We start from the raw sequence: 12,968 nt of genomic DNA on the forward strand, positions 1-12,968 counted from the left end.
GATGGACTGATAGTTGTGTATGGGGATGGAGGGATGGATGGACGGACGGACAGACGGATAGCTATGCCTGGGGCTCGATGGATGGACGGCTGGAGAGCTGTGTATGGGGACGCACAGATCGATGGACGGATCGATATGCATGGGGATGCACAGATTGATGGATAGATGAACAGACAGACAAATAGCTGTGTAAGGGGATGGATGGATGGACGGGGGGACGACTGGCAAAAGGCTAATGTAGTGCCCATCTTTAAAAAAGGGAAGGAGGAGGATCCGGGGAACTACAGGCCAGTCAGCCTCACCTCAGTCCCTGGAATTAAAACGGAGCAGGTCCTCAAAGTCCTGAAGCACTTAGAGGAGAGGAAAGTGATCGGGAACAGTCAGCATGGATTCACCAAGGGCAAGTCATGCCTGACTAACCTAATTTCCTTCTATGACGAGATAACTGGCTCTGCGGATGAGGGGAAAGCAGTGGACGTCTTGTTCCTTAACTTCAGCAAAGCTTTTGACACGGTCTCCCACAGTATTCTTGCCAGCAAGTTAAGGAAGTATGGGCTGGATGAATGGACAATAAGGTGGATGGAAAGCTGGCTAGATTGTCGGGCTCAGCGGGGAGTGATCAATGGCTCCATGTCTAGTTGGCAGCCGGTATCAAGCGGAGTGCCCCAGGGGTCGGTCCTGGGGCCGGTTTTGTTCAATATCTTCATTAATGATCTGGAGGACGGAGTTAACTGCACCCTCAGCAAGTTCACAGATGACACTAAACTGGGAGGAGAGGTAGATACGCTGGAGGGTAGGGATAGGATACAGAGGGCCCTAGACAAATCGGAGGATTGGGCCAAAAGAAATCTGATGAGGTTCAACAAGGACAAGTGCAGAGTCCTGCCCTCAGGACGGGAGAATCCCATGCACCGCTACAGACTAGGGACCGAATGGCTCGGCAGCAGTTCTGCAGAAAAGGACCTAGGGGTTACAGTGGACGAGAAGCTGGATATGAGTCAGCAGTGTGCCCTCGTTGCCAAGAAGGCCAACGGCATTTTGGGCTGTATATGTAGGGGCATTGCCAGCAGATCGAGGGACGTGATCGTTCCCCTCTATTTGGCACTGGTGAGGCCTCATCTGGAGTACTGTGTCCAGTTTTGGGGCCCCATATGACAAGAAGGATGTGGAAAAATTGGAAAGAGTCCAGTGGAGGGCAATGAAAATGATCAGGGGTCTGGGGCACATGACTTACGAGGAGAGGCTGAGAGAATGGGGGTTATTTAGTCTGCGGAAGAGAAGAGTGAGGGGGGATTTGATCGCAGCCTCCAACTGCCTGAAGGGGGGTCCCAAAGAGGATGGAGCTCGGCTGGTCTCAGCGGTGGCAGATGACAGAACAAGGAGCAATGGTCTGAAGTTGCAGTGAGGGAGGTTTAGGTTGGATATTAGGAAACACTATTTCACGAGGAGGGTGGTGAAGCACTGGAATGGGTTCCCCAGGGAGGTGGTGGAATCTCCTTCCTTAGAGGTTTTTAAGGCCCAGCTTGACCCCCGGCTGGGATGATTTAAGTGGGGTTGGACTAGATACCTCCTGAGGTCCCTTCTGACTCTGATCTTCTATGACTCTATGGACAGATAGCTATGTATGGGGATGGATAGCTGTGTAAGAGGATGGATGGCCGGACAGATATTTATGTATGGGGGATGGATGGACGGACAGACAGATAGCTGAGAATAGGGCTGGGTGGACCGATGGACAGCCGTGTATAGGGCTGGGTGGACAGGTGAATGGCTGTGTATGGGGAGGGATGGATGGATGGATGGCCGGCCGGCCAGATAGCTATGTATGGGGAGGGATGGATGGACGGACGGATATTTATGTTCGGGGATGGATGGGTGGACGGACGGACACATAACTGTGTATAGGGATGGGTGGATGGACGGACGGAAAGCCCGTGTACGGGAATGGGTGGAAGGACAAACTGATGGATGGCCGGACGGATAACTGTGTATAGGGATGGGTGGACGGACGGACATTTATATATGGGGATGGATGGACGGATAGCCGTGTACAGGGATGGGTGGACGGCCGGCCGGCCGGATAGCTGTGTATGGGGAGGGATGGATGGACGGACGGATAGCTGTGTATGGGGAGGGATAGATGGACGGACGGATATTTATGTATGGGGATGGATGGATGGGCAGATAGCCGTGTACAGGGATGGGTGGACGGACAAACAACTGTGTATAGGGATGGGTGGATGGACGGACAGCTGGACGGATAGCTGTGTATGGGGAGGGAGGGAGGGATGGATGGATGGACGGACGGGCAGATAGCCGTGTACAGGGATGGGTGGACGGACAAACTGATGGATGGCCGGATGGATATTTATGGATGGATGGACGCATAGCCGTGTACGCGGATGCGTGAACGGATGGACGGACGGATGGAAAGCCGTGTACGGGGGTGGGTGGATGGATGGATGGGCGGATAGCCGTGTACACGGATGGGTGGACGGACAGAGGGACGGGCGGATAGCCGTGTACGCGGATGGGTGGACGGACAGAGGGACGGGCGGATAGCCGTGTACGCGGATGGCTGGATGGACAAACTAATGGACAGACGGACGGACGGAAAGCCGTGTACGGGGGTGGGTGGATGGATGGATGGGTGGATAGCCGTGTACGCGGATGGGTGGACGGACAGAGGGACGGGAGGATAGCCGTGTACGCGGATGGCTGAATGGACAAACTGATGGACAGATGGACGGACGGAAAGCCGTGTACGGGGGTGGGTGGATGGATGGATGGGCGGATAGCCGTGTACGCGGATGGGTGGATGGACGGAGGGACTGGCAGATAGCTGTGTACGCTTATGGCTGGACGGACAGAGGGACGGGTGGATAGCCGTGTACGCGGATGGCTGGATGGACAAACTGATGGACGGATGGATGGGCAGAAAGCCGTGTACGCGGATGGGTGGACGGACAGAGGGACGGGCGGATAGCCGTGTACGCGGATGGCTGGATGGACAAATTGATGGACGGACGGACGGATGGAAAGCCGTGTACGGGGGTGGGTGGATGGATGGATGGGCGGATAGCCGTGTACGGGGTGGGTGGACGGACAGAGGGACGGGCGGAAAGCCGTGTACGGGGTGGGTGGACGGACAGAGGGACGGGCGGATAGCCGTGTACGCGGATGGCTGGACAGACAGAGGGACGGGCGGATAGCCGTGTACGCGGATGGCTGGATGGACAAACTGATGGACGGATGGATGGGCGGAAAGCCGTGTACGGGATGGCTGGACGGACAGAGGGACGGGCGGATAGCCGTGTACGCGGATGGCTGGACGGACAGAGGGACGGGCAGATAGCCGTGTACGCGGATGGCTGGATGGACAAACTGATGGACGGACGGACGGATGGAAAGCCGTGTACGGGGGTGGGTGGATGGATGGATGGGCGGATAGCCGTGTACGGGGTGGGTGGACGGACAGAGGGACGGGCGGATAGCCGTGTTCGCGGATGGCTGGACGGACAGAGGGACGGGCGGAAAGCCGTGTACGGGGTGGGTGGACGGACAGAGGGACGGGCGGATAGCCGTGTACGCGGATGGCTGGACAGACAGAGGGACGGGCGGATAGCCGTGTACACGGATGGCTGGACAGACAGAGGGACGGGCGGATAGCCGTGTACGCGGATGGCTGGATGGACAAACTGATGGACGGATGGATGGGCGGAAAGCCGTGTACGGGATGGCTGGACGGACAGAGGGACGGGCGGATAGCCGTGTACGCGGATGGCTGGACGGACAGAGGGACGGGCGGATAGCCGTGTACGCGGATGGCTGGATGGACAAACTGATGGACGGACGGACGGATGGAAAGCCGTGTACGGGGGTGGGTGGATGGATTGATGGGCGGATAGCCGTGTACGGGGTGGGTGGACGGACAGAGGGACGGGCGGATAGCCGTGTACGCGGATGGCTGGACGGACAGAGGGACGGGCGGAAAGCCGTGTACGGGGTGGGTGGACGGACAGAGGGACGGGCGGATAGCCGTGTACGCGGATGGCTGGACGGACAAACTGATGGACGGCCGGACGGCGGCGCAGGGGACGCCCGGCCCCCCGGAGGCTCTTTACCTTGGCCCGCGCCCTGCGCGCAGTCAGGGGCTGCGTGTCCGTCACAGTGGCTTCGTAGACCTCCTGGATGTCTGGGGAGGGAAGACGCCAGGACTTTACTGCCCCGGGGTGGGGAGTTTTTCCACCCCTTCTGGCCCCCCCCCACCCCGCCACAGCGCCCCCTGCTGGCGGAGGCCAGGCCTGGAGGAGCGACACGGGGCTGGAGGGGCCCGTGGTGCCGATCCGGCCGCGGGGGCCGGTTGGCTAAGCCGTGGCCAGGCCCGCTGAGCCGAGCCACTTTGTCTGAAAGCTCCTTAGAGGCTGGTCCTCGGCCTCCTCCCCTGCCCCCAGCCAGGTCAGAGCTAATTAACGGAGATTTAAACCCTAATTATAGCCCTGGGCCCCGGGCCACCGCCCCCCCCCCCGCTGCCCAGGCATGGGGGGGCAGGTCGCCCCGCACCCTCGAAGGGGGCTAAGCCAGGCGAGCCGGTTCGGGTTCACGTCAAGCACCGCCCCACCATTTACGCCCCGCCCCCTTCCCCAAGCCCCACCCTTGCTGTTTCAGCCCCTCCCCCAGACTCCCCTTTACCGCCCGCGGACCCCTCCCCGCACAATCTGGGAGCCCCACCCCCTGCTCAGTCAGTCCCTCCCCCATCCCTCAGCCCTGCCCCACACAGTGCCCCCAACTACTACCCCATCCCTAAGCCCCGCCCCTTCCATCAGCCCCGCCCCCAGCCCCTAAGCCCCGCCCCCAGCCCCACACCTACCCAGCAGGGCCTGGAAGAGCCGGCTGTGGAAGATGCTGAGCAGGGTCTGGGCCTTCTGCCGGAAGCTCTGGTCCGGCGTCGGGCGCAGGGCGGCCTGGGCCTCTGGTGGGGGCAGATGGGGGGTCAGGCGAGGCGCGGGGGGGCGCGGGGGGGCATGCATGCAGCAGGGATTGTTTCTGGGACACCCCCCCCAGAGATGGGGTGTGCAGGACTCCTAGGAGGAGGGCGGCAGCTGGTCAGGGGAGGTATTTCCAGGGGGCGCCCCGCCGTGGGGCACGCCGGGGGGGTGTTTCTGGGGCGGCCCCTGTGGTGGGGGCCGAATGTCCAGAGGGGGGAGGGTCAGAGGGGGCGTTTCCAAGGGGACCCCAGGGTGGGAGACATCTCTGGGGTGGGGCAGCATGGGGGGGACCCAGCAGTGGGGTGAGCAGACACGGACAGACACACCCCCCAAGTCACTGCTACCCCCAGTACACCGCCCACACCCACAACCCTGTTCCACACAGACACACACCACTGCTACCCCCAGTACACCGCCCACACCCACAACCCCTGTTCCACACAGACACACACCACTGCTACCCCAGTACACCGCCCACACCCACAACCCCTGTTCCACACAGACACACACCACTGCTACCCCCAGTACACCGCCCACACCCACAACCCCTGTTCCACACAGACACACACCACTGCTACCCCAGTACACCGCCCACACCCACAACCCTGTTCCACACAGACACACACCACTGCTACCCCCAGTACACCGCCCACACCCACAACCCCTGTTCCACACAGACACACACCACTGCTACCCCCAGTACACCGCCCACACCCACAACCCTGTTCCACACAGACACACACACACACACACACCACCACTACCCCCGGTACACCGCCCACACCCACAACCCCTGTTCCACACAGACACACACCACTGCTACCCCCAGTACACCGCCCACACCCACAACCCCTGTTCCACACAGACACACACCACTGCTACCCCAGTACACCGCCCACACCCACAACCCCTGTTCCACACAGACACACACACACCCCAAGTCACCGCTACCCCCAGTACACCGCCCACACCCACAACCCCTGTTCCACACAGACACACACCACTGCTACCCCCAGTACACTGCCCACACCCACAACCCTGTTCCACACAGACACACACCACTGCTACCCCAGTACACCGCCCACACCCACAACCCCTGTTCCACACAGACACACACCACTGCTACCCCCAGTACACCGCCCACACCCACAACCCTGTTCCACACAGACACACACCACTGCTACCCCCAGTACAGCGGCCACACCCACAACCCCTGTTCCACACAGACACACACCACTGCTACCCCCAGTACACCGCCCACACCCACAACCCTGTTCCACACAGACACACACCACTGCTACCCCCAGTACACCGCCCACACCCACAACCCTGTTCCACACAGACACACACCACTGCTACCCCCAGTACACCGCCCACACCCACAACCCCTGTTCCACACAGACACACACCACTGCTACCCCCAGTACACCGCCCACACCCACAACCCTGTTCCCCACACACACACACACCCCCCAAGTCACCGCTACCCCCAGTACACCGCCCACACCCACAACCCTGTTCCACACAGACACACACCACTGCTACCCCCAGTACACCGCCCACACCCACAACCCTGTTCCCCACACACACACACACACCCCAAGTCACCGCTACCCCCAGTACACCGCCCACACCCACAACCCTGTTCCACACAGACACACACACACACACACACACACACACACACACACATCACCGCTACCCCCAGTACATCGCCCAAACCCACAAACCCTGCTCCACACAGACACACACACCCCACAAGTCACTGCTACCCCCGGTACACCCGCCCACACCCACAAACCCTGTTCCACACAGACACACACACACACCCCCCAAGTCACCGCTACCCCCAGTACACCGCCCACACCTACAAACCCTGTTCCACACAGACACACACACACACACCCCAAGTCACCGCTACCCCCAGTACATCGCCCACACCCACAAACCCTGTTCCACACAGACACACACCACTGCTACCCCCAGTACACTGCCCACACCCACAAACCCTGTTCCACACAGACACACACACACACCCCCCAAGTCACCGCTACCCCCAGTACACCGCCCACACCTACAAACCCTGTTCCACACAGACACACACACACACACCCCAAGTCACCGCTACCCCCAGTACATCGCCCACACCCACAAACGCTGTTCCACACAGACACACACACACACACCCCAAGTCACCGCTACCCCCAGTACACCGCCCACACCTACAAAACCTGTTCCACACAGACACACACCACTGCTACCCCCAGTACACTGCCCACACCCACAAACCCTGTTCCACACAGACACACACACACACCCCCCAAGTCACCGCTACCCCCAGTACACCGCCCACACCTACAAACCCTGTTCCACACAGACACACACACACACACCCCAAGTCACCGCTACCCCCAGTACATCGCCCACACCCACAAACCCTGTTCCACACAGACACACACACACACCCCCCAAGTCACCGCTACCCCCAGTACAGCGCCCACACCCACAAACCCTGTTCCACACAGACACACACACACCCCAAGTCACCGCTACCCCAGTACACCGCCCACACCCACAACCCTGTTCCACACACACACACACACACACACCCCAAGTCACCGCTACCCCCGGTACACCGCCCACACCCACAACCCTGTTCCACACAGACACACACCACTGCTACCCCCGGTACACCACCCACACCCACAAACCCTGTTCCACACAGACACACACACACACACCCCAAGTCACCGCTACCCCCAGTACACCGCCCACACCCACAAACCCTGTTCCACACAGACACACACACACACCCCCCAAGTCACCGCTACCCCCAGTACAGCGGCCACACCCACAACCCTGTTCCACACAGACACACACACACACCCCCCAAGTCACCGCTACCCCCAGTACACCGCCCACACCCACAAACCCTGTTCCACACACACACACACACACACCACTGCTACCCCCAGTACATCGCCCACACCCACAAACCCTGTTCCACACAGACACACACACACACCCCAAGTCAGCGCTACCCCCAGTACACCCGCCCACACCCAGAAACCCTGTTGCACACACACACCCGCCTGACTTGCCCCTCAGTACACTCAAAGCCTGAAATGGCAACACACCCCACACACACACACACACTCCAACTCACATCACCCCCCACTCCTCAAATTGGACCCCCGGCTCTCACCCCCCACCCCCACCCCCTTGCACTCAAACAACGCAGCTCCCACTCTGAGCCCCCGCAACGCCTCAACGCACACCTCTCCGCTACCACCCCACAACTTCAACACAACAGGCGAATGATCAAAACCTGCCCAGCCCAGTGGCTACGGGCACAACCCTCCACAGACACACCTCGTCTACACCCGCTCTCCAAAGTAGACACCCCAACTCTCTCTCGCACACACACACACACACACACACACGCCTAGATCTCACACACACATCCCCCTCAAGCCATACACCTCCCTCCCCAGAGGATACAGCCCAACTCCCCCTCACACACACCCCATTGTACCCAAACAACGCAACTCACACACCACTACAGTGTTGCCCAAACCCTCACACCTCAACGCTTGCCGCTCTCCCATGCAACCCCACAACTGTGCACGGCCTGGAAACGCTCCCGCCTTGGGACATGCCATGCTCCATGCAACACAACACAACACAACACACGCCCCCTTGCCCAGACAAACCCACAACGCCCAGCATCTCCACACCCACCTCGCCCCCCATCCAATCCCACACCACCACACAACCCCACACGCCTCCCCCATCCAACCCCACAACACAACACCACACAAACTTTCACACACCCCCACTCTCTTATCCAGCCCCACGCTACACAATACACAAAGTTGTACACCTCCACACCCGCCTCTCTCCTATCCTACCCCACAACACGACAATACCATTCACACCTGCCTCTCTCCCATCCAAACCCACACTACACAAACTCCCCCATCCAACCCCACAACACTACACACCTCCACACACACCCCCACTCTCTTATCCAACCCCATATTACACAACAAACTCCCACACCCACCTCTCCCCCATCCAACCCCGCACAACACACAAAGTCGCACACTTCCACACCCGCCTCTCTCCCATCCTACCCCACACCACACAACACACAAAGTCACACACTTCCACACCCGCCTCTCTCCCATCCTACCCCACACCACACAACACACAAAGTTGCACACAGCCACACCCACTCCTCTCCCACACTACCCCGCACCCGCCTCTGTCCCCTACAGCCCCCCTCCCTGCCCCAACTCATACACACTCCCCCTGACAACCCAGCTCCTACACAACACACAAACCCCCCTCTTCCCCTGTAGGCCACCCCAAACTTTGCCCTGTGCGACACAACAACACGCGAGCGCATTGCCCGGCGCCTCATGCCCATGGAGAACCCCCCGCCCCGTGCCTGCTCACCCCCACACATGGCTCCTACCTGGGGGCCCCCAGCTCTCGCACTGGGGCAGGTGTGGGGGAGTTGGAGATAGCTCACAGTGGGGCAGAGAGGTATCCCGGAGGCGCCGGGTTGGGAGGGGGGGCAAAGGGGGTCCCTACCTCTCTGTTTCCTTGGCATCGTGGTGCCTGGCATGGGGGGGGCGCATTGGGGGGAGACACACACGTTAATCCCGTAATCTGCCTTCCCAACAGCTGCCGGCTTAAAAGATTGGGAGCCCGGCAGAATTGTGGGTAGCGTAGTCCTGGTGTGTGGGGGGGGGGGGCTGCAAGACACAGCCATGCGGGGGGGGGGGGGAAGCAAGGGCAGGCAGAGAGGTCCTGCCTCTGGGGGGCACAGAGAGGAAAGCGGGGGATCCTGGCATGGGAGAGGGGTTGCAACAGAGGGGGTGGGAGTTTGCCCTGGACTGGGGGCGGGTGGGTGGGGGGGATGTGGGCAACTTGAAGCGCGATTCCAGGGGCGCTTTTTGTTCCCCCCCCCCCCCCAGCTTGGGCTCAAACTTTTTGGAAACATTGAACCAGGGCAAGGCCCCGGGCGTTCACACAGTGCCCGGCCCCGAGGGCCCATAATATACCAGAAACTGACTTGAAACGGGAGTGAAACTGCCACTTGCACAGACTTTGCCAACCCCGAAGACCCAGAGGCAGGCGCATGCAAAATCACGAGATTGGCTTCAAAAAATCATGAGATTATGTCAAAATAATAGACGGGGGGGTTCTTTTTCTTTGCCAGCTGCAAGAAAAGAGCAAAGCAAAGGAAAGACAATGAATTTAAAGCTCGGTTCACTTTTGGAACTCCATGCCACATGATTATCTGACCAGCACACCATAGAAGTTGAGAAAAATTTTCATTCAGGACCCTAAAAATATTTATAATAATTTGCGTTCATTCACTTTGTCGATTATATTATTACATATATACATAAAAGATTATCTTTGTAGATATTAGTTTTTATATTAAATAACAGGGAAAGATGTTCTATATATTAAAAATAGCTACATAATATTCAATATACAATGATGCTGAACCCAGAGTTGAGAGTTCAATCCCTGAGGGGGCCATTTAGGGATCTGGGGCAAAAACTGGGGAATGGTCCTGGTTTGAGCAGGGGGTTGGACTGGATGATCTCCTGAGGTCCCTTCCAACCCAGATCTTCTATGTATTGTCTGTTATATTAAATACATATAAAGATGTATTGTCTTACATATAGATTACACAACTTTAGAATATAATAAATATTAGTTAATATTCTAGGTATTTAATTTTAAAATATTAAATGTACAAAAGGACATTAAATATACATATATTTATCTTTATGTTAACTATAAATGGCAAGATGCATTTTCTTTACATATGAACTATCAAATAGAATATACAACCATTATAGATTTATCTTGGCTAGTCTCTAAGGTGCCACGAGTCCTCCTTTCCTTTTTGCGAATACAGACCAACACGGCGGCTACTCCGAAACCTGTCTTTATACACTGTTAATTATATACATTAAATGTGTAAAGATCTGTTATAACCAATATACGACACAAGAGGTGCTATCTTTATGGACGTTAGATATAGTAAATATTTCATTATAAAGATGTATATTTCATCTTAAATATTAATTATATCCATTCGGTTTATAACTGCATAGAATATTAAATTATACAGATCATATTTGTTAAATTAAATATATAGAAATATGTATTTTTACATATATTCTGTATCTATAATCGTAAAAACAACATCCAGCTATTTAATTAAAAATACGTATTATCTTCCCATGTATTAGATATCTATAATATTGACGGTAATACACCATTAAACTAAAGTATAAAGATGTTTTATCTTTATATTATATACATACATTAAATATGCATTAATTATAATGCTGAATTGGCTTTACTTACGCTAAATATCAATACTCAATATAATGTACAATCACCTTAAAGATGTATTATCCTTACATCTATTACATATCATAGAATCATAGATTATCAGGGTTGGAAGGGACCTCAGGAGGTATCTAGTCCAACCCCCTGCTCAAAGCAGGACCAATCCCGCAATTTTTGCCCCAGATCCCTAAATGGCCCCCTCAAGGATTGAACTCACAACCCTGGGTTTAGCAGGCCAATGCTCAAACCACTGAGTTCTCTATAATAGAGAGGCTGAGGGAACTGGGATTGTTTAGTCTGCAGAAGAGAAAAATGAGGGGGGATTTGATAGCTGCTTTCAACTACCTGAAAGGGGGTTCCAAAGAGGATGGATCTAGACTGTTCTCAGTGACAGCAGATGACAGAATGAGGAGTAATGGTCTCAAGTTGCAGTGTGGGAGGTTTAGGTTGGATATTCGGAAACACTGTTTCACGAGGAGGGTGGTGAAACACTGGAATGGGTTACCTAGGGAGGTGGTGGAATCTCCTTCCTTAGAAGTTTTTAAGGTCAGGCTTGACAAAGCCCTGGCTGGGATGATTTAATTGGGGATCGGTCCTGCTTTGAGCAGGGGGTTGGACTAGATGACCTCCTGAGGTCCCTTCCAACCCTGATAGTCTATGATTCTAATATTAAATGTAATATACAACAACCGATTATTATCTTAATTCTAAACATATAGTCTTTACATATATCAAATTATATACATTGTATTAAATATACTAATATGTATTATCTGTTAATATATATATATTAAGATGTATTAGTTCCATGTACATGTGAAAATATACAGATTACATTAATGTATTTCAAGTTATCTTTATATTAAAATATTATACATACAAAATGGACGAGGGAAAGATTTCCTTTTACACCACATCGGCTACGTAGTTATCGACATCACATTAAACAGGCCTCCCCCTGAACGAAACGTAAAAGAAACGACCCGCAAATCACCGATCTTGCCGTGAAAAGGTGCAGTTTTGCCCAAACGGCGTGGTTTGGGCTGGAAAATTCGTGAAAGGGCTTCAACCAGCTCCGCCGACAGGCGGTTCCATTCCGACGGCCAGTCGCCCCTCGCGGTTACGAATCGGTCCCTCTTTCCCGACGTCCGGCCTGGCTCTGCTGTGCTCCGCGAGACTCAAGAGCGGGTTGACCCCCGAGGTTTTCTCCCTGCCAAGGGCTGTAGACACGGGACCCCACAGGTGGCTGTGTTTCCAGACGCCAAACAGCTCACGAGCCGGAAGGCATTTTTACTCAGCCCTCTGCCTCCTCTCTGTACCCTCTCCAGCATCGCCACCGATGCTTTAAACGGCACACGCCTCAACTGGAGGCCGTCTTCTGGCATCAGGCTCACCGATACCAGGGTAAATCGCCTCGTTTTATGCTATGGAGTTGAGCTGATAACCAGTGGAACTCCTTGTTACAGGACACTGAAGCAGCCACGGGATTGCTATAGCCAGGGATACCATTTCTATATCTGGTGCGGATTCCCCACCGTGTGATGATGTCTGAGCCCAAGACAGTGGCATGGAGAATTATGAGAAGGGTTGTTAACC

The 12,968-nt window shown here is 55.6% G+C and overlaps 1 protein-coding gene across 1 annotated transcript in view; it reads right to left on the minus strand.

Annotated features, from left to right (window-relative positions):
• Positions 1-9,624, minus strand: part of LOC141978773 (uncharacterized) — a 74,574-nt gene extending 64,950 nt beyond the window's left edge. Inside the window, 3 exon segments of the mRNA XM_074941090.1 lie at positions 4,125-4,195; positions 4,871-4,972; positions 9,588-9,624. Of these exon segments, the coding sequence (XP_074797191.1) occupies positions 4,125-4,195; positions 4,871-4,972; positions 9,588-9,621 (207 nt within the window). The 5' untranslated portion in view covers positions 9,622-9,624.
• Positions 9,625-12,968: the final 3,344 nt, after the last annotated feature.

The sequence above is a fragment of the Natator depressus genome, chromosome 28 (genome assembly GCF_965152275.1).
Source record: "Natator depressus isolate rNatDep1 chromosome 28, rNatDep2.hap1, whole genome shotgun sequence".
NCBI lineage: Eukaryota > Metazoa > Chordata > Testudines > Cheloniidae > Natator > Natator depressus.